This window comes from Felis catus, chromosome A3 (genome assembly GCF_018350175.1).
Source record: "Felis catus isolate Fca126 chromosome A3, F.catus_Fca126_mat1.0, whole genome shotgun sequence".
NCBI classification, from domain to species: Eukaryota; Metazoa; Chordata; class Mammalia; order Carnivora; family Felidae; genus Felis; species Felis catus.
This window is the reverse complement of record NC_058370.1, coordinates 139,734,445-139,753,590: the sequence shown is the minus strand read 5'-3', so window position 1 is coordinate 139,753,590 and position 19,146 is coordinate 139,734,445. Positions and strand designations below refer to the sequence as shown.

General features: G+C 54.3%; 1 protein-coding gene across 7 annotated transcripts in view; it reads left to right on the top strand.

Moving 5' to 3' along the window:
- SNTG2 (syntrophin gamma 2) overlaps positions 1-19,146 on the top strand; it is a 177,030-nt gene that overhangs the window by 53,105 nt on the left and 104,779 nt on the right. For 4 of the 7 annotated variants that reach the window (XM_023252165.2, XM_003984546.6, XM_045055048.1 and 1 more), the window contains 4 exons: positions 4,209-4,265; positions 4,354-4,411; positions 17,035-17,078; positions 17,183-17,224. In XM_023252165.2, the coding sequence (XP_023107933.1) occupies positions 4,209-4,265; positions 4,354-4,411; positions 17,035-17,078; positions 17,183-17,224 (201 nt within the window). Of the gene's footprint in view, positions 1-848; positions 3,105-4,208; positions 4,266-4,353; positions 9,738-17,034; positions 17,079-17,182; positions 17,225-19,146 lie in introns of those variants that run through there. The other 3 variants (XM_045055050.1, XM_045055051.1, XM_045055049.1) reach the window with 3 other exon arrangements.

The following is a 19,146-nucleotide window of genomic DNA, read 5'->3' as shown; positions in this document are numbered from 1 at the left end:
GTTGGCCCACCTGCCACGACCTGGCTGCATCTGCGCGAGACCTCAGGAGGCAGTCCCGGGGCCCAGAGGTCAGAGGACAGCTGACTTTCTCCCCTGCTTGGAGCAGGAGTGCTGGAAAATCACGTCCTTCATGAGTGAACTTGAAACCACTGTAAGCAACAGATGGCAGAAATAAAACAGACATTGACCTTCGGGGACCTCAGGCTCGGCAACAACCAAGTTTGTAGCATGCCTCCGGCACAGGAGGCTACGGAGGTGGGACAAGGACAAGGCACGAAAAGTGACCCAGCAGACCTGAGTACAGGGGCTGTCTTGAGATAAAGATGAAAACACACCCGGCATTGGAATCTCCGTGCACCAGCTAAACAACGTATCAGACACAAAACCCAGGCTATGAGACCGAAAGACGTCACAGGAGTGGGGGGAGCTGGGGGCGAGGGGGTGGGTAGCGAACTTGTTAAAGTCATTTTCAAAAATTAAGTTTATTTCTCACGTAACAAGTGCTGTGAGGAATATCAACAAACTGATATTTTAGTTTGGAATAAAGAATTAAACTTGTATTAAACTCCCCAAGATGGATGAATTTGTTACCATGACACCTGCCAAAGTCCTGGCTATGTCTGATAAATTCTATACTCAATGCCCACAATTCTACCATTGCTCGTTTGTGATAAAATAAATGCATTATTGGGGCGCCTGGGTGGCGCAGTCGGTTAAGCGTCCGACTTCAGCCAGGTCACGATCTCGCGGTCCGTGAGTTCGAGCCCCGCGTCGGGCTCTGGGCTGATGGCTCGGAGCCTGGAGCCTGTTTCCGATTCTGTGTCTCCCTCTCTCTCTGCCCCTCCCCTGTTCACGCTCTGTCTCTCTCTGTCCCAAAAATAAATAAATGTTGAAAAAAAAAATTTAAAAAAAATAAATGCATTATTACTGCTTTTATCCACCTACATTTATATCCTTTCTGTGGTTCCCTTTTGCTTTCAATTCTCTGGGTCCGTAAATCTGCAGTAGGTAAATGTCAAAACATAGTTTGGAATTAATGATAAAGCAGAATATTTTTGAAGGTCCTTATCTCTTATGTTTGTGAAAAGTGCAGCTGGCTTCGGTTGGAAGAGTTCATTGAAGAGTTACCTTAGATTCCAAACTTGGTCCTCCCAAGTCTCTTCACATCTGAATGAATTCATAATTCATTTCTCTGGGAAGTGAGCACACCCCAACCCTAAAGAGAAACATGGTTAAGGGGAGAACGTGGCTCGATGGATGAGGTACTGGCCCCACGGTTGTGCGCTGAGCGAGCTCGTCAGAGAGGACTGCTTTGGTTGAATTAGAAAGTGCCTTTTGAGAGCACTAGTTTCCGTCTACACATCTGAGAGAAGGGCTTTCGAAACTTGTGTCTGTGGCCTGGCTGTGAGTTCGTGAAGCATCAGGACACAGGAGGGGCCTTAGCTGGGTTGCTGTGTGGACGTTTTCAGCTAAAAGCTGTACAAGTTGTATTTTCTATTCGTTTTAACTATCCACTAACTTTTACAAATCTTGTTTTGAAAAACAAAATTGTTAAATACGACAATGCTACATTCGTGTTAGAACCTCGGTAGTTACATGATCTTCAATTGTGAGAACACAGGTTGGCTGAACCTTCTCCTGGCTTTGAAACGTGAGATTCTTACAAGTCCCAGTGAGGGAGTTTAGAAGAGCAGAAAGAAGAGGTTTTTCATGACGAGACTCGACATCCTGATGTTTCTGTGACACTTGCTGGTTTCCCGTAATTCTCTCCACTGGCTGTCTTCGCAGGCCCAGGCTGCCCACGCAGAACCATGCAGATGGCCAGGTGCCCTCTTCCCACCGCGCCCTCCACAGGCTTTCCTCTGAGCACATGCAGAGAGGGCTCTGGGGTCCCCCCTCTTCCTGCTCCTGTGGGGACAGCAGTCCCATGGTCTGGGGCCCAGCCTGTGACCCCTCCAACCTCACTCTACCTCCAAATGTAGTCATACAGGGATGGGACTTCCACGTAGGGACTTGAGGGGAACAGTTCAGCCCACAGCAACTTTCTGTGTGGGACACACAGTATCATCCTCGCTTTCCAGACACAGAAACTCAATTTCTCAGAGGGTTAAGTGACCAGGGCGCATTTGCTCCAAAAGGAAATTTTAGCAGATTGCGTAGAGCAAATACTTGAATAAATAGTGTTCTGGATTAATAACAGATAACAGTCTCTTCAAGTTCTCCTGAACAAATGGTAAAGAGGCTCATTGCATAAATTTTTTCTGCTTTCACCTGTTGGGACTATTAGTCCAGATTTTTGGTGTGCATTAACCCGTTTTGCCTCAGGTGATCATTTTCTGAAGTTTTATTTGAAGTTTCCTCCTGAGATCGTTCTGTGAATAAAATGACTGATTTACAGTGTCATTTGGCAAAGTCTGTCTCAACAGAAACACCCTTGGCACTTTTCCAAACATATTTTCTCTAAAATATATCCGCTTGCTCTCCGTGAGGTTCAAATGCTCGCATTAATGGCGAAAGTTGGAAAACACGATTGAATGTTTGACAAATTCCGTGCGGTGGAGATTGCTGGCTGGTGTGGAATCACATGACCCTATTTTCTGGGCTTTGGTTAGAATATTCCCCTCAGAGGCACGTTGGGTGTCGCCACACATGCGGCAGGGACTCAGGCTGAATGATGAGGCAGCCGGTAACTGTCCCCTCTGCCTTTCCCGCTGAGTCGCTGGTTGACTCCAGACTTTGCAGACGGAAGACCCCCACGCACCGTGGGATTTACGTCCCGAGTGTGTCTGCCCTTGGCAGGGATGAGACGTGCTCCCAGCGTTCAGCTAAGTACTTGGAAAGGCCTGGAAGGAGCCCCCGCGAGTCTGTGAACGGGCGTGAGCTGGGCCTGCTCTTCACGGTCACCCCCTCGCGGGCAGTGCGGGACACGGAGACAGTGCGATCCATTACCCTGAAGCCAGCGTCCCCAACCCGTGGCTCTCTCTCTGCGTGTGATGATACAAACGGCCACCAGCTGAAGATGCTGCAGCCACAGGACACTCAGAACACAGTGTTGCCGTTAATATCCACACGGGTAACGGATTCCCACGCGTGCGCTAAAGGAGGTACGTTGGCTCTGGTTTCTTATGATGAATTCACTCCTGAGAATGGAGTCACTCTTGGATTTTACACGTTGTGCAAGAGACACGTTGTAAACACTGGCTTCCCCCTCGGCCCTGCAGTCCCTGTGGCCCACTGCTGGCGGCTGGCATGCCCTGGGCTTGGACAGGAGCCCACATGGCCCCCCTGATGGCCTGTTCCTGCTCACGGCGCTCTGCGAGCACACGCCTGATGGCCTGTCCCTGCTCACGGCTCTCCACGGCCCCCTGACGGCCTGTCCCTGATCATGGCGCTCTGCGAGCACACTCCCGATGGCCTGTCCCTGCTCACAGTGCTCTGCGTTTGGTGTGAAAGCATCTATGCTTCTGCTTCCAGAGCAGGGAACGTGGGTCGTTGCCGTTGTTCCCACGGGATCTTTCTGAGCCACAGATGCGCCTGGCCCTCCCCTTCCTCCCACCCCAGGCCCCTGTCTTCCACCCTCAGATCTGGTGCAGTTGGTTAAACGATTGGTCAGTTTAGACCAAGCAGAACAGGAGCTGGGGATTGAATGCGTATGCGGTTTGGAGGCCTTGCTGGTTCCGGGCACCGCTGCACTTCCAGCTCGTTGCCACCCCTGGCGCCTTCACGTGTGGTTGGGCCCCGTGGGCCAAGGACCGGGAGATGGTGATCATTCAGGGGTCAGCTCTGACTACCTGAGAACGGGCCTGGGCCTGAAGGCGGTTGTGCCAGGTGGAGAGGCAGCAGGGGAGGGAGCCAGGCTGGGGACTGGTGGGAAGAACGGATTTGAAGGCGGGTTGAGATCGGGAGAGCGCGGCCATTTCCTGGGGCCTGTGATCCTTGAGAAAGATCCGGAAGATCGGCCAGCTTGCAGGAATTCACCTTGGGTTTAAATAACGGCCGTAATAGGGCCTGGATCTTGTGTGTCTGTTTTTAATCCAGGTCTCTGCTCCTCAAGATAACACTACAGACAGGAAGTGAACGTGTGTCACTCTGCAGGTGTATTTTAAAGAGTTACTTAAATTTAAATGAACGTATGTCTGCATTTTGCATTCACTCTCTGATCATGCATTTCAACCTAAACTTGCTTTGTTTTCTAAAATTTTTTAAAGCACAGAACCGTTACGCTGCGCAGACAGCCCGTTGGCGGCTTGGGCCTGAGCGTAAAGGTAGGAACGCATTCCTCCCTCGCGACCTTCTTTCTGAGCGCGTGTCTGTGCTGATCGTGACGGAACCTTCTCTCTGCCTGTCTTCCAGGGAGGCGCCGAGCACAGGGTCCCTGTCGTCATATCAAAGATATTCAGAGGCCACGCAGGTAACGCGGCCAGGACATGTATGCCCACAGCAGTTTGTGAGATAATGTGTTATTGGAAACGATAAAAATAAGCACCTGTTTGTGTGCTGGGCTGTTTAGCGGCCGTTTTGTTTTGTTGTTGCCCCTACGTTACCCCTGACACGGCTCTGCCTTTTTCATGTCCTCTGAGGCCGCAAGCCCTTAAGAGAGATACTGATTCCCCTGTGGCCATCAGGGCAGCCTCTGGAGACACGTTAAGGGCCAGACCACAGGGTCTTCTCAGCAGTGTGATGCCCGAGGACACATGGTCCTGGCGTCGGCAGTCACGATGCTCACGGAGGTCTGTGACAAAAATCGCGTCCCGCCCTCTGGGAGCAGCTTGGTGGGGAGGCCGGGATGGCCGTCGGGGACGCGGTTGGACGGTGTCAGGCTTGGGGGGGGATGGTCACCCCGCAGCTGCCCCTGACTCAGGTCACCGGGAGCGGGAGTGGGAGTGGATGTGCGGTTTGCGGCCTCACCATCCAGTGCTGAACGGTGGGAGATGGTTGTAGTACAGTCACGTAGTTAGATGGCAGGGACCAGTCCGGTGTCCCAGCAGGCCCTCCGTGCGGCCACCTCCACTCTGCCTGTGGTGCCGGTCCCCCTGAGGCTCAGGGGCCGTTTGTCCCCCTGCTGGAGGAGGAGGGGAGGCAGCGACCCCTGTGGGGGAAGGGGTCCGAGGCGGTGAAAACAGAGCCGGGGTGAGTCGCCCACGCAGACTGGGCTCTTGAACAGTGGAAACGTGTCCCCTCCTTCTCCCCGACTGCAGCCCCAGCCCCGTGTCAGAGCGCGTGGCGGCTCAGTGGTTGCGGGAGAGGCGGCCTCGGCCTGGGACCCCACCACCGCGTGCTCCGCGGGTGCGTGTGCGCAGGGGCTGTGGCGTGGACCTGTGGCTGGAGTCCATGTCTACACGGAATGTGAATTCCCCACAACAACCTTGACTCATTCATGCAGAGAAGAGAGATTTTAACCACCCATTTGCATCTGCAAAAAGACCATTTCCACCCAAAGGACATTGAGTCATCGGCTCAACAACAGTGTTACATTTCTCCCCTTGTTGAGCAAGGTTACAGCAGGTGGGTAGTGTTTCATCAGGACCGAGGCTGAGACTCCGGGCATTCGAGGACACCAGCTTGTGAATTGTGGCCAGTGCGTGGCTCTCCTGCATACGCCTTCCTAACACGAGGATTTCGGTTCTGAAGGAAGCGTGGTTTTGATGAAATCTGTAGGTAGCAGGAGAGCTGCACTGGTCTCTGCATCACGTGGGTCACTCTTGTTGACGTTTTCAAAGATTTCAAAACTGTCGTTCCTCCAGACTGGAGCGTTCCTGTTGTACTTCTGGTGATACCGTGGAGCCCAGATGCTTCCAGAACCTAGTGCGTCTGTGCAAGGGACTGTCCCTACCTGGACTGGGCCATCTGTCTGGTTCCTTCTGTGCCATGTGGCACACGGGGTGGGCTGATTGGTGATGGAAGGAGGACAGCTCGATGTGTTTCTGTGATGTTGCAAACACCCCGTCTTTTCTACTAGTGTAGGTTTTCATTTGTGGATATGAGTGTGTCAGAGGAGAGGAAGTAGGATTAACCAGCAGATAAAAATCAGAAAAAGCTTTTATGCTTAAATTAGAGGGAAAACCTCCATTCTCTGTGGAGGGACAAACAGGTGAAGGCCATGTGCAGAGAGCGCCACCGTGAATCGAGGCTGCAGTTTTGAGAAAGGTGGCCGGTCACCCCAGTCCTCCCATCTCTGAGCCGGGGCCCCCGAGGCAGCTGGGCCAGTAGATTCCCCCACTTCCTACTGATCCTGCAGCCAGAATGTGCGGGTGCCTCCTGAGCAGAGTCCCTGCAGGGGTCAAAGAAGCTTCCTGTCTTCTCAGGCTGCCTCCATCCTGGCATCGGTGGCCGGTGAGCTGAGAGCCAGGGCCCTGTCCCCATCCATTGGGTCACCTGTCCCTGCACTCCATCAGTGCGGTCCTGCCTCAGTCGGCCTCAGTAGCTCAGGCCTCTTCTCAGACACGAAGACGGTCGCCCCCACCCTACTGCTGTCGGCCTGCGTTCCAGACCTGTTGCTTCCCTTTTCACCGAGTGCATATCCCACACCCTGAGCTCTTAGACCCAGACGCCACTCACCTCAGAGTATGGCACAGGACTATTGTCTTACGGGCAGGGACGCCCTTGGCTGCTGGAAATCTGTGCCCAGCTGCCGTGTGCCTCTGGTGTCGGGTGAAAGTGTGGGGCCCCGTGTGCTGGAGCCCCGGGTCCAGGCGACCTGGAGACGCACATGGCAGCCAGCACACCCGTGAACTGGTTCCCGGTCCAGCAGTCAAGTCAGGATTGGCTCCTGGAGACGGGAGACTCCAGGTGAGTGGTGGGAAGGAGGACACTGACTGGCTCTGGTGAGACGGCCGCACCCCCACATGGCCTGGGGACCTCCCTGATGTGGCAGGTGTCACTTGCCCACAAGGAAGGCCTAGATGTTGAGGGATCGTCTGCAGCCTCAGTCCCACTGGGAACGTGATGTGCACCTGGCTTCACGTTCAGGAGCGAGGCGGCTATAAACTGTAAGGTCAAAGGGGAACGTCAGCTCAGGCTGTCGTTCATCTGTGCATTTGTGCAGCCACGTTCAACAAATCATGTCTTCGGAAGAGTCTCTGTTCTGGGCATTCAGTGGTGATGAGCCCGCCATCACATCAAAATCGTCAGGCAACAAGATGAATAAGGTATGTTCAGGCCACGACCATAGGTTCTGCTGTGTAGGAAACTAGGCCGTGTAATGACGGACGTGAGGAAAGGTTTTGTGCGACGTGGTCTGAGAAAGTCCTCCCGCGGGTGATGTTCAGCAGATATTGGCGAGAAACGGAAGAGTGTAGCCCGGGTCGCCTCGGCGGGAGCGTGGTGCACGTGGAGAGGAGGAGACGTGGTCGTCATGCCGGAAGAGGCGGAGACACAGTGGTCGTCACGCCGGAAGAGGCGGAGACAGTGGTTGTCATGCCGGAAGAGGCAGAGACACAGGCGTCGTTTTGCTGGAAGAGGCAGAGACACGCCGGAAGAGGCAGGTGGCCGGGTGTTCGGGGTCTGAAGTCCAAGGAAGGAGCTAGGGTTGTATTTACCAGCGAGAAGGTGGTTTGCGGACTTTCCAAACGCAGCATTATAACGACTGTTCACGTTAAAGACCCACCACCCGGCTGCTGCAGGAAGTGAGCAGGAGGGACCGCGCTCTCGGACGTCTTGGTGAACGTGGGGGCAGCCGCCAGCCTCTCAGGTGCTTTGAAGGGGAGCCCAGGCGTGATTTTACAGACACACCACGGGGACTCCTGCTGGAGCCTCTGTATCTTTAGCTTCAGCAGCATCTGACGGCGTTTGGTAACATGACACAGCAGACACGGGGATCAGCAGATGCTGGAAATGTGGGTGGGGTTGGGGATCCACGCCCCGTGGCAGGTGCATGCTTAAGGGTGCTCGGAACGGGTCGGGGAATTAGAACAAAAGAAGCATTTGAATTAGGGTGATTTTCTAAGAACTTAACCTCCATGGGGAGGAGCGGCTGCCTGAGCACCTGGGGTGTGAAAGGAGGGGGCCTGAGAGGGGTCCGAGGCCGAGGGGCCGGGTTACCCTCTGGCTCCTTTATTTCTTCAGGAAGAGCTTTCCCACCTCCTGCGAGCGCATGAAGTCCCTCTGGGGCTCAGGACGCACCCAGAGGCTCTCCCCGCACACTTCGGTGCCCAGGCCTCCTGGGAGGGACCCCGGCAGACCGCGGTGCCCTGCGGCCTCCAGCCAGGCTGAGGCTCTGAGCTCAGAGGCCCGGTGAGTCCATGATGTCTGCTCACATCACGAGGAAAAGGTACAAGTGTTTATTTTGCTTGGGGATATTTATTAATACTATATACCTAGTAAGTAAAGTCTTAAAAATATCTTTCCTTGGACATTTAACAGTCCTTCAATTCCTGAAGCCCTTGAAGTTATTATTAGAAATTTCTGTTTGGTAACATCAAACCTCGTGAACAGGGGCAGCTCACTTGGCTTGTAGGATCACAGGCTCTCGCTCACTCTCGGGGACCTGCTGCTACACTGAGCTCCCCCTTGCTTCAGGGGGCAGTGAAGACACACCTACTTCGTGCCCTCCTGGAGTGTGCCTCATGCTGGGGAAGCCAGGTCACCCACAGGGACACAGATAAATAACGGCAGGAGCGGATCGTAGTGCAAAGAAAAATATGAATTTTACTTAATGCTTTCTGCGTCTGGGCATTCAGCACCCTGTCAGAGAGGGACTTTCGTGACCACCCTCGTGGTGCAGTGAGAACGCTGAGGCACAAGTACACTAAAAAGATTGTCCAGAGACACACGGCTGGCAAACGGAAAAGCCAGGGTGTGGCCCACGTGGTGAGTCTCTGAGGTCGTCGTGAGAAATTGCCCTGAAAATCCGTGGATTCACATCCAGGTAGGGATGTCTTTGGTTGTGAAATATCCTAAATGTCCAGTGGCCTGAAGGGATAGGGTCCGCTTTTCTGACTCAACAAGAAGCCAGCGGTCCAGGCCCCGGCATCTCCCCGTCCTTCCACGGAGCCGTCCCTACCAACTTGGGCTTCGCCTCATTACCTGTTCCACGTTTACAGAATGGCTGCCTTTCAAGGCAGTAAGCCTCTTTCCAGGTGGGGCAGAAGAGAGTTGGCGAAGGCCACCTCCAGGAAGGGCCGTCTTTTCCTGCAAGAAGAATGCTTTCCGGCATCGTCCCCACCCACTAACTGGGACTGCACCCAAGTCACCCTCGGAAAGGCCGAGGGAACGAGCTTGCGGCATGTCTTTTGGTCAGCTCTCTTCAGCCCGAGTTCAGGGGAGCGCAGAGCCTCCTCTCACCAGAAGGAAACACCGGGCTCTCCGAAGCAGTGTGAGCACGTGCACCTGTCGTGGGGGAGGTGACTCGGGGCTGGGCAAGTATGGGGGGGGGGCGCTTGCATTTTGTCAACAACGGTGCCTTCAGCAGCTTCCTTTCCCTGGACACAAAGGGCCTCGTATGTACATTAGCTCTGCTCTTTCAAACCTTGAGGAGTCCTTCTTTTGGGCCACACCGTTGGGCTCTTTTCCTTGGACCCTTTCCAGCTATATCCCACTTTCTCGTGCTGCTTTTCTTGTGTTCTTCTGCTGATGAAGCTCGTGGCTGGCTTCCAGCCTGTGTGCTTGCGTCTGCGCCAAGAGTGGAATCCGTAGCTGCCGAGGAGCCCTTTCCCGCTGGCAGATGAGGTCTGGGGGCAGGGATGTTCAAGGAAGTGGAGACAGGAGAGCCGGTACGGCAGCTGTCGGGCCTCTTACAGGTGAGCTAGAAAACACTTCCTTCTAGAGGCTGCGGATTCCCACGGAAACGTTCCCTAATTTACTGTATTATGTTTCACACACAAATTTCCTAAAATACGTGGTTTTAACTGCAACTGTGACTTATGACTCCATTTGTTAATAATTAACAAGCCATAAGTGGTTACCAACTGGAAAAAAAAAATCTTAGAAATAATGTAGTAGAGTTTTCCTTCCTTAAGTGACAAAACGCCAGCATTTCATAGCAGTTAAACTTCTGGTTAGTGATGACTAACTAGTGAGTACGTGTCCTCACGTCTCTTGTGATTTCAGTGTCTGAAACTGAGGCTGCATTTACCTTGTGAAGAAACGTCTCAAACTTAAACAGAAAGCGCCCATACACTTGTGGCCTTTTATTTACTTATTATTTAATGATCACACAAAGGAATACAGGGGTCAATGGAAATAGTGAAGAACCCTAACCCAGGACACTAGGGTCCAGTGCCGCCCTTCTGCAGATCCGCGTATGCCCTTTCCTTACAACTTTCTGTATTTCCTAAATGCATCCTGGGTGCTGGTTCCTTTCCAGACCCCGAGACATGGAGGTGTGGAGCACAGGACCTCAGCCTGGAGGAAAACTAGATCAGTACTTGAGTACATACATGGAAGTTTCACTGTTTGTGTGCGTACACGTGTGTGCATATGTGTGAGCCTGTTCTGTGTAGAGTTACGGATACGTGCGCGTGCGCATACACAGAACGCGGACATAACCAACAAGAGATCAAGCTTCATAAACTGAAGGTAACTAACTACCTCGGAAGGTGTGGCTTAGAGCAGATTCGCGGTTGCCAGTTAACACTCAGGGTCAGCTATGCTCGGCCCGTCTGAAGGATGTGAGCAAACTGCACGACTCTGGGGCTCCGTGGGTGGTGGGCGTAGGATGACCTTGAGGAGAGCTGGCCCCGGAGACTCGAAGCGTAACCTGAGGAGGTCATTCGTCCTGGTCGGGCTTTGCTCTCCTTGCTGTGAAGTGATCAACGCGGAGTTCTGGCCCGGCACCGGAAGTCGGGCCTCCGCAGCAGGTGCGCTAAGATTTCACAGGACAGGCGGGGAAGCTGGACCAGCCGGGTCCCCGGGTTACCCCAGAGGCCACCGGGGGCACCACAGACCCTCTGTCGGTGGGTGCGGTGAGGGGCGTTCACTCTTTTCTTGAGAGCAGCACATCCCGTGGGAGCCGCAGGCTGACCAGCGGCCTCTGCCGCGTGCGGTGCTGACGGGCCGACCCTGGTTTCTCGAGTCCAGGCTGCAGAGAGGGCATCGCAGTCTCGTGCAGCTCATGCTGCCCCGTTGATCCCGCCAGTGAGGAGAGAGGTATTTAGCAGGCGAGGGTATCTTCCTAGTTTGCGCCCACACCTGGTAGGTAATAGACGCCCCACAGAAATTGCTCAGAACTGGGGTGGGGCATGTTTGGTTTTCCCCTCGCAGCATAGAGGAGGTGTGTCATGTGGAGTTGTGTTGTGTCGTGTTGTGTGCTCTGAGCTGAGCTAGCCTGTTGTGCGGGGACGCAGTTCTGCCGGAGATCAGTCTCAGGGGTGTGCTCCTGCGTGTCTACTCCCTGGCAGTGTTGAGTGCACCTCCCCAGGCCCACCTGTCCACACCTGCTCACACCTGCCCAGGATGCAGAAGTGTGGGCCCCTCAGGGTGGCTGAGTGATGTCATCACCCAGAATTCCACTTAAAAACCTGAACCAGTGGGGCGCCTGGGTGGCTCATTCGGTTGAGCGTCCGGCTTTGGCTCAGGTCATGATCTCACAGTCTGTGAGTTCGAGCCCCGCGTCGGGCTCTGTGCTGACAGCTTGGAGCCTGGAGCCTCCTTTGGGTTCTGTGTCTCTCTCTGTGTCTGCCCCTCTCCCACTCATGCTCTGTCTCTCAAAAATAAATAAATAAATAAATAAAAATAAAAAACCTGAACCAGCCGTAGGCAGCAGGACTCGGAGGGAGATGTCACAGAGCCAGCAAGGAGTTCTGCGTGGGTGGGGTGTTCACGCTGAGCATGCAGGTGTGGTGAGTGTGGCCGCATCCTTTGAACTTGATGCTTAATTCTCTGTGTGGTGCTTCTGTGTCCTTGCCCAGGAGTAGCCAGTGACCCCGTCCGGTCACAAAACCGTAAACGCTGGGCAGAAATTCAGCCCTTTGCGTGTTGCCGGCCTTGGTCACCCACTGACCCCGTGCATCGTGCCTCGGCCTCGTTCCACGGCAGCTCTGCCTCGCCGGGCTTCCCCCACCCTTCTTGGGGTGCAGACCCCACCCCCTCGCCTACCGGCGTCTCAGACGCTCTGTCGCAGACGCGCCAGCGCCACCGTGGTTGTGCGTGTGTGGAGTCACACACAGACCCTGAGAACATTTACGCTTTTGGAAAAGCGAAAGCAGTACTGTGCCGGATTAAGGGGGAGAAGAGCGTCTCCGCCGAGAACGACGTTCACAAGGAGCCTCTCCATGTGGCGGAAATGAAGCGCGGAGCTTCGAGCCGCGTGCAGACAGTGAGCACAGGGAGGCGCTGGACGGCTGGCAGCTGTCACCCCGACGGGCTCCTCCCGCTGCTGCGGCGCAGCCCCCGCCCCCGCCGCCGAGGCCGCTCGCCAACGCCCCGCGGGAGGAGGCGCTCCCGGGCCTGTCCGCTGAGGCCGCGCCCCGGGGCGGGGGCGGGGGCGGCCCCGTCGCAAACCTGGGCTGTCCCACGTCTAGTTCTTCCGCCGCCGCCGGACGCGCTCGGAGACCCGGTCCGTTCCCGGCCGCGGTGCAAGTCCGGGTATCACGGCAACGTTTCGGTGGGCGTGTGGGCAGGCCCGGCCGGTGGCTGGTTTGAGGCCCGTGTTCGGGAGACACGTGGGCCCTCTCGCAACTACCCAGAAAATTTCAACAAGAGGGAGGGAAAGAGAGGAGCTTGTGCGTTAGGAAGGGCGAAAGGGATGAGAGCCAGGGTCTTTCACGCGAAACTTCCGTTGTTAAAAGCGAGTGAGCGTCCTGGGCGAAATGTGGGTTCTCATAAGGCCCCGCTGAGTGTCAGACTGGGAGCAGACACGCCCTGCTATTCGTGCAGATGTTCGCACGTGACACAGGACAGCATTTCTGCAGCCACGTGTGGGGATTTCTCTGAGGGGAAGCAGAGGTGAGGCGGGGCCGCTGCCTGCCCAGCTCTCCAGCCTGCGGGGGCCGAGCTTCTGAAGCTGCGGCCTTGGGGTCCTTAGACCTCAGGGTGTCTGAGCTGCGTGGGTGCAGCTGTGGGTCCCCTGGGCCCCTGATTTCCAGCCTTCTCTAGAATTTTCACTTGCATCTGGCGTCTCACTGCCATGAGTATGTCATCACCGTACAGATTTGCGATTGATTTATTTTCACATCCGCGATATTTCATCAGTTTAGCTGATGGCATGTTAAAGCCTCCCCCTCCCCCTTCCCTGCTTCCGCTGGACACTAACTCCTGAATCTGTAGACGATGCTGAGCCCTTCGAGACCCCTGCCATCTTGCACGCCCAGGGAATGTGCGACAGGTGCCCGGGGAGCCGAGCGCCAGCCGCCTCAGGAAGCAGAGGGAAGAGTCTGAGCTCCATTCTCGTAGACGTGACTGATTCAGGGTGCCGCAGCCTTGCAGTGACACCGCTCAGACCCAGGGCCCGTGTGCTGGGCTCCCGTCTCACTGCCCCTGAACCAGCAGAGGTGCCCGCGGGGCCCCCACCTTCCTGTTGGTTCCGTGGGGGAGCCTGCCTTCAGCGTGTAGAACGAGGTCCAGACACGCAGGCCCGCGTGCCCACGGCGATAGCAGATCAGCCCCTGACCCCTTCTGGGGGTCCGTGGATCTCGGTAGACCCCGCTCTGAGATGGGTTAGGCTGCACCCGACCGGAGTTGTGCGCACACAGCCTGAGACGCCCCTCCCGCTTGGGGCGGCTGAGTGCAGAGTGGGAGCAGAATTTCTCACCACACTCGCCTCCCCCCGGTTCTTTCACCAAACCCCAGTCTACTTCCCGTGTCCAGAGAGCTGGCCCTATGGGGGAGGAGGCCCTGGGGCCAATCCTGGACCCAGTTAGGGGTGGAGAGAGTCGGATGAAGAGCGTTTCCCTGCCTCCTTTTGTTTACTGGAAACAAACCGATGAATGGCATGATTTTAAAGCTGTCGAAGTAAACAGAACTTGAAACATAATAGAAGTGGACTCATCCTCTGGGTGAGAAATGCTGAAGCTCTGTGGGATCCTGTCACACCCTGCGGGGGCCTTGTCACACCCTGCGGGGGCCTTGTCGCACCCCAAGGGACCCTGTTGCACCCTAAGGGACCCTGTCAAACTCTGGGGGCCCTGTCGCACCCCGTGGGACCCTGTCACACCCTGAGGGCCCTGTCGCACCCTGTGGGACCCTGTTGCACCCTGCGGGGCCCTGTCTCACCCTGCGGGGCCTTGTCACACCCTGTGGGACGCTGTCGCACCCTAAGGGACCCTGTCGCACCTTGTGGGACCCTGTTGCACCCTGCGCTTCCTGCAGAATTGCCAGGAATGGGGAGTGTTCTGGACAGGGGTTTATTTTAAGAAAATCAGATCCAAATTACTGAAGGTGATCAGTCTTCCCTGTGATTCTACAGTCACTTGGGGATTCTGCAGAGCCTGTGTGTGTGTGTGTGTGTGTGTGTGTGTGTGTGAGAGAGAGAGAGAGAGAGAGAGAGAGAGAGAGAGAGAGAGTGAGTTGGGGGCGGTATTTCTGAGACATCAGCGTGGGTTATACAGCAATCCAAGGTATCAAGGTTACTTTTAACAACTGCTGACACTGTCACTTTTTTGTTATTGGTTGTTCAATTTTAACAAATAACTCTTATTATTGTCCTTTTTCTTTCTCATAAAAGTGAAGACAAGAATAGTTAAGTTTTAACAGCAGGTAATCGAGCAGAAGTCAGCATCAAAGGCCATAGTTTCTCTTCACAAAGGAGCAGTGACTTGGTGGCGATGTGGGCTTGGGAACAGACGGTCGGTGCCCGAGCAGGGATGGGGACACACACCGTGTTGAGGGAGCAGAAGCTAGACAGCATCTTCGGGGAGGCCTGACCACAGACTGAGCCGCCACCAGAGGCCCTTTGTTGGTCCGTGTGAACAGAGAGAGCTGAGAGGCGGTAGAAGGCTTCATGTGAGAGTACAGTAACAGGTGCACGGGGAGGAAGTCGTTCTGATCATGAGAGACAGCCTGGCCCCAGTAGAGTCAAGAGGATGGCTCAGTTGTACGGCTGGTCCCACAGCTGGAGAGAGAGGTCCCACAGCTGCAGAGAGGCTGGTCCCAGGAATGGAAAGGGGGTGGTGGGAGCAAGGAGGTGGAGGGTTCAGGCATCTGTTCTGAGGGCTGAGAACCAGGAGTTCAGATGGGCCAGGTGGGGCTGGGAGTCCGTGGGTTTTAGGCACAGACACAGCAAAGACAGAGATCATACATGCACATGAAACGATTATATGTCCATATGTAAATATATGTTAACATCTATTGAATAGATTTGTATAATTTCGCAAATAAAGACCTCACTGTTCAAACTTTTAAGACTTCACATCTGAATGTCTGGAACCAAATAGAAAAATTCAGATAAGGTTGAATTCCTTACTACCTGAGTTCACCTTTCACATAGATGCCATTTTTCCAGAGCGACCCGGGATGAGAGTATCATTCACTGAAATTCAGTGGAGGACAAGTATGTGCGAATCACCGAGGGAGGTGTCGAGAGGCTTAGCCCTGCTCTGAAGGATGCGGCATCCTGAAATTCTGTCCCGCCTGTAACATGGTGTTCAGGGCCTCACACAACGTGGCCGCTGGCCCCCGCAGCCCCCTCCTCGGTCCGGCTTGCCTCACCCCATTCCACCCGACCGAGCCTGGAGGGACCCCTCGCTCGCATGCTCTCCCTTTTACCGTTCGGCTGCAAGGGGAACTCTGGTGTCTGTGTTCTAGGTTTTCTGAGGCCCCCACTGCACCCACAAAGTTAAGTGTCCTGCACCTGGGGTTTTTCAAACGCCATGCACACCTCTCGTGCTGGGTCAGGGCTGTGTTTAGGTGGGGACTCTACTGTGCACGTTTTACAAAGAATCTGTATAGCCAGTAGTCAGTAATCCTTCTGTCGCCCTGTGTGGGTTTTCACCTGCTAGACTTTGAGCCCCTGAAGCCAGCATTGTCCTGTTCTCTGCCCCCAGCTCAGAGCTGGAGGGGGTGCAGGAAGGAAGAAGGAGAGCGGGAGAGAGACCGGGAGACAGAGACAGGGACATTGGTCACACCAGTGGGTCACGCAGCTTTTCTGGGCAAAGCTGCCGTGGAAGTGAGAACCCTGTTAGCTAGCCGAGATCAGTACCATTACGTTTAGTGATGTGGGCTGTATTTCATTTTCAACAAAGTTTAGTATCATTACAATGACCAGAAGTAATATTAACAACTCACCTTAAATATATACAGGGAGCGTGAAGAGAGTTGCAATGTTTAAAGAATAGCGTACTCTCTGGCTTCCAATATTTAACCAAAGACTTAAAAATTAAAACCAATCCGTATGAAGGCAGGAAACCGCAGCACCTTCTATTTGGGACAGGTGCGTCAGTCTTCCTGGAAGCCGTCTCTCCGTCTGGGGACGGGAGTGGTAACGCGGACGGCACCGCGAGCCTCCGGTCTCCGCACGGTCTCTTTAATTAAAACCGTCTGTGTAAATTTGTCCCCAAGAAAGAGTGGAAATGCTAAAGAGTTTCTGGGTTTCCTGCTTCATGGCCTGTGCCGACTTGATGAAAACCGGGAAGCCGACTTTCCATGAACGTGATGAGCTTCTTTCCGTATTAAAGAGCTCTTGTGTGTCTGGGGAGGAACTCGCTTAACGTGCTCAGCTTGATGGGCGGGACCTGCCTACCCCCTTGTGCTGGCACTTCCCACACCTGCACGGGCCCTCGCACGCGCACCCACACACACCTGCACAGGCACCCACTCTCACACACATACTGCACACCACAGGCCCGCGCACACCCACGCGCACTCACACTGCACACCCCTGCATGTCGCACACACAACACACACGTATGTGCCCCCTGCACACATTCCCACGTGTGTGTTCACCCCACACGTGTGCGCACACATCCCACACATGCTCACTCACAGTCCACACGTGTGCACACATGTACCTGTGTTCACCCACATGTGTGTGCACACACGCACACACATGTGCACACACATAAGCCATTGCAGTTGCTGTGGACACTGAGCTTAAACGGGGCCCTAAAAAGAGTGATGACCTCAATTTTTCTTAACACTGTTGCCACTTTTGCAACCCTGCAGCCGACCAGACAGGGATGTTGTTCGTCGGAGACGCTGTCCTGCAGGTCAGTATTTTAAACTTGAGCCTCCGCCCTGTTGTTTATTTTAAAGTGACAGTAATCAGTGATCATCCTCACAATTTTCAGCTCTCAATTTGTTGTCTACTCAGGTTAACGGCATTAACGTAGAACACGCGACCCATGAGGAAGTGGTGAGTGTGCCTCGTTTCTTATTATGTGTTCTTCTATCGTAACGATTTTTCTAAGTTATATTTCACTGAGTGCGTTCCTAGACACAGAGCTCCAGAATTTGAAGGAAAGCTTAGAAAACTTAGTGAGGGTGCTCCCAGAGGACCTGCGTGAAAAGCCCAGCGTGGCAGCGAGGCGCGTCCCGTACACTGTGTGATGGGTCCTCACGGGCTGAGCAGGGTGGAAGGAACTGCTCCTATTCCAACTGGGGGACTGAGTTCGGGGAGTGTGGACCCAGCCCCCGGGGCAGTGAGGACCACTGGCTTGCTGGAGCACGCTGGTGTGTAACGTGGGCAGACCGGGCATGATGTCCCGTGATGCACGCACCTGGTGACCGTCTGGGACAAAGGCTTGTCAACACGCACGTGCCCCAGCCTTCCTTCTGTGGGAGAGGACTTTGTCCAGGTCAGGTCAGGTGCAGGATGCCAACAGGGGTAAAATGAACATCCACGTGAAGTTGGGCACAGAGAAGCCCTATGTGCTCACGTGTGGGTGCGGCCAGGACGGCACCAAGGTGGGGAGGTGTTTAAGCTGGCTCTTGAAACCGAGAAGGTGCAGAGCAGGGGTGGTCACTGGGGGGCGAGGCGGGAAGGAACGCCTCCCCCAGAGGTGTTGGCGCCCCCCACAGGGACTTTACTCTGCATGTTACAGGGAACCAAGCATAATGTATTACTGTCCCTGGGAAGGGTCGGCGTGTGTCCATCCGTCAGTGTTTATCTTTCCAAGAAGCTACCTCCTGGCTCACGTAGGGCAGAAAGTCTGCTGATGCAGTCCCCCTGAACTTCCACGACACTGGCACAGAGTCCCCAGTAATCTCAGCCCGTGAAGAGTTGTTCGCCGTCCCCCCTCCTTGCTCGGGGCCCTGGACCTGTGCCAGGTGTGGGGAAGGTGCTCACACTGGGGATAAACGTGTTTCTTGGTCTCAAGGGACATTCTCTGCAAAGGTTTGTTTTGTTAGGGTGAAGAAGCCCATGACTCGGGGGGCCTTGTGCACCACAGTGACCCCTCCTCGGCCCAGCATTCATCCAAGAAACCAATTCTTGAGTAAACGAGGTGCATACCTTGTAAACAGAGACATTCTAATATTTGACACAAATATACTTTTAAAATCACACTATCAAATTATATGTCTATCTCCTTTTTTATTTGAGAGAGAGTATGTCAGGGAGAGGGACTGAGGGAGAGGGCAGGAGAATCCCAAGCAGGCTCCACACCATCAGCACAGAGCCCAATGTGGGTCTTGAACCCACCAACCCTGAGATCATGACCTGAGCTAAAATCAGGAGTCAGATGCTCAACTGCCTGAGCACCCCCAGGACCCCCACGTCTACATTCTTAGGTGACAGAAAACACATGATTGCAACACTGCTAATGAGACAGATTCCATTGTTCAGGTTCATAGAGTTCATAAAAATGTTAAATTTGTGAAGACCTCAGAAATCATAGTCTCACACGCTTGCCTTTAAGAGTGAATTCTAGCTTCAGTTAATTCTAAAAGGACAAATGTCGGTTTTGCTCAACACAAAGGATCCACAAAATGAATCGTAATCACCCGCATTCTGCCCAAGCTTTGGAAGAGTTCTGATACGTGATGGGGACAGAAGTCTGTTTATTTCCACGTAATGCATCTGTGGGAATAAACATGCAACTTTCCCTCTTTTTAATACACTGTGTATTTTTTTCCACGTTGACGTCTGTCATCAGAACTGCCATGGCAGGGAGTAAGTGTCCTTGGGCACGTGTGTGCGTTGGGCACGTTCTGAGACCCGTCACCCGAGAAAACGGAAAGCCAGAGCCTGACACCCGCCTTCGGAACTAGGAGGTGCCTGGAGAGGAGGTGACTGCTCACGCAGCGGGTCCCCGGCCATGCGGGTCAGCGAGGAGC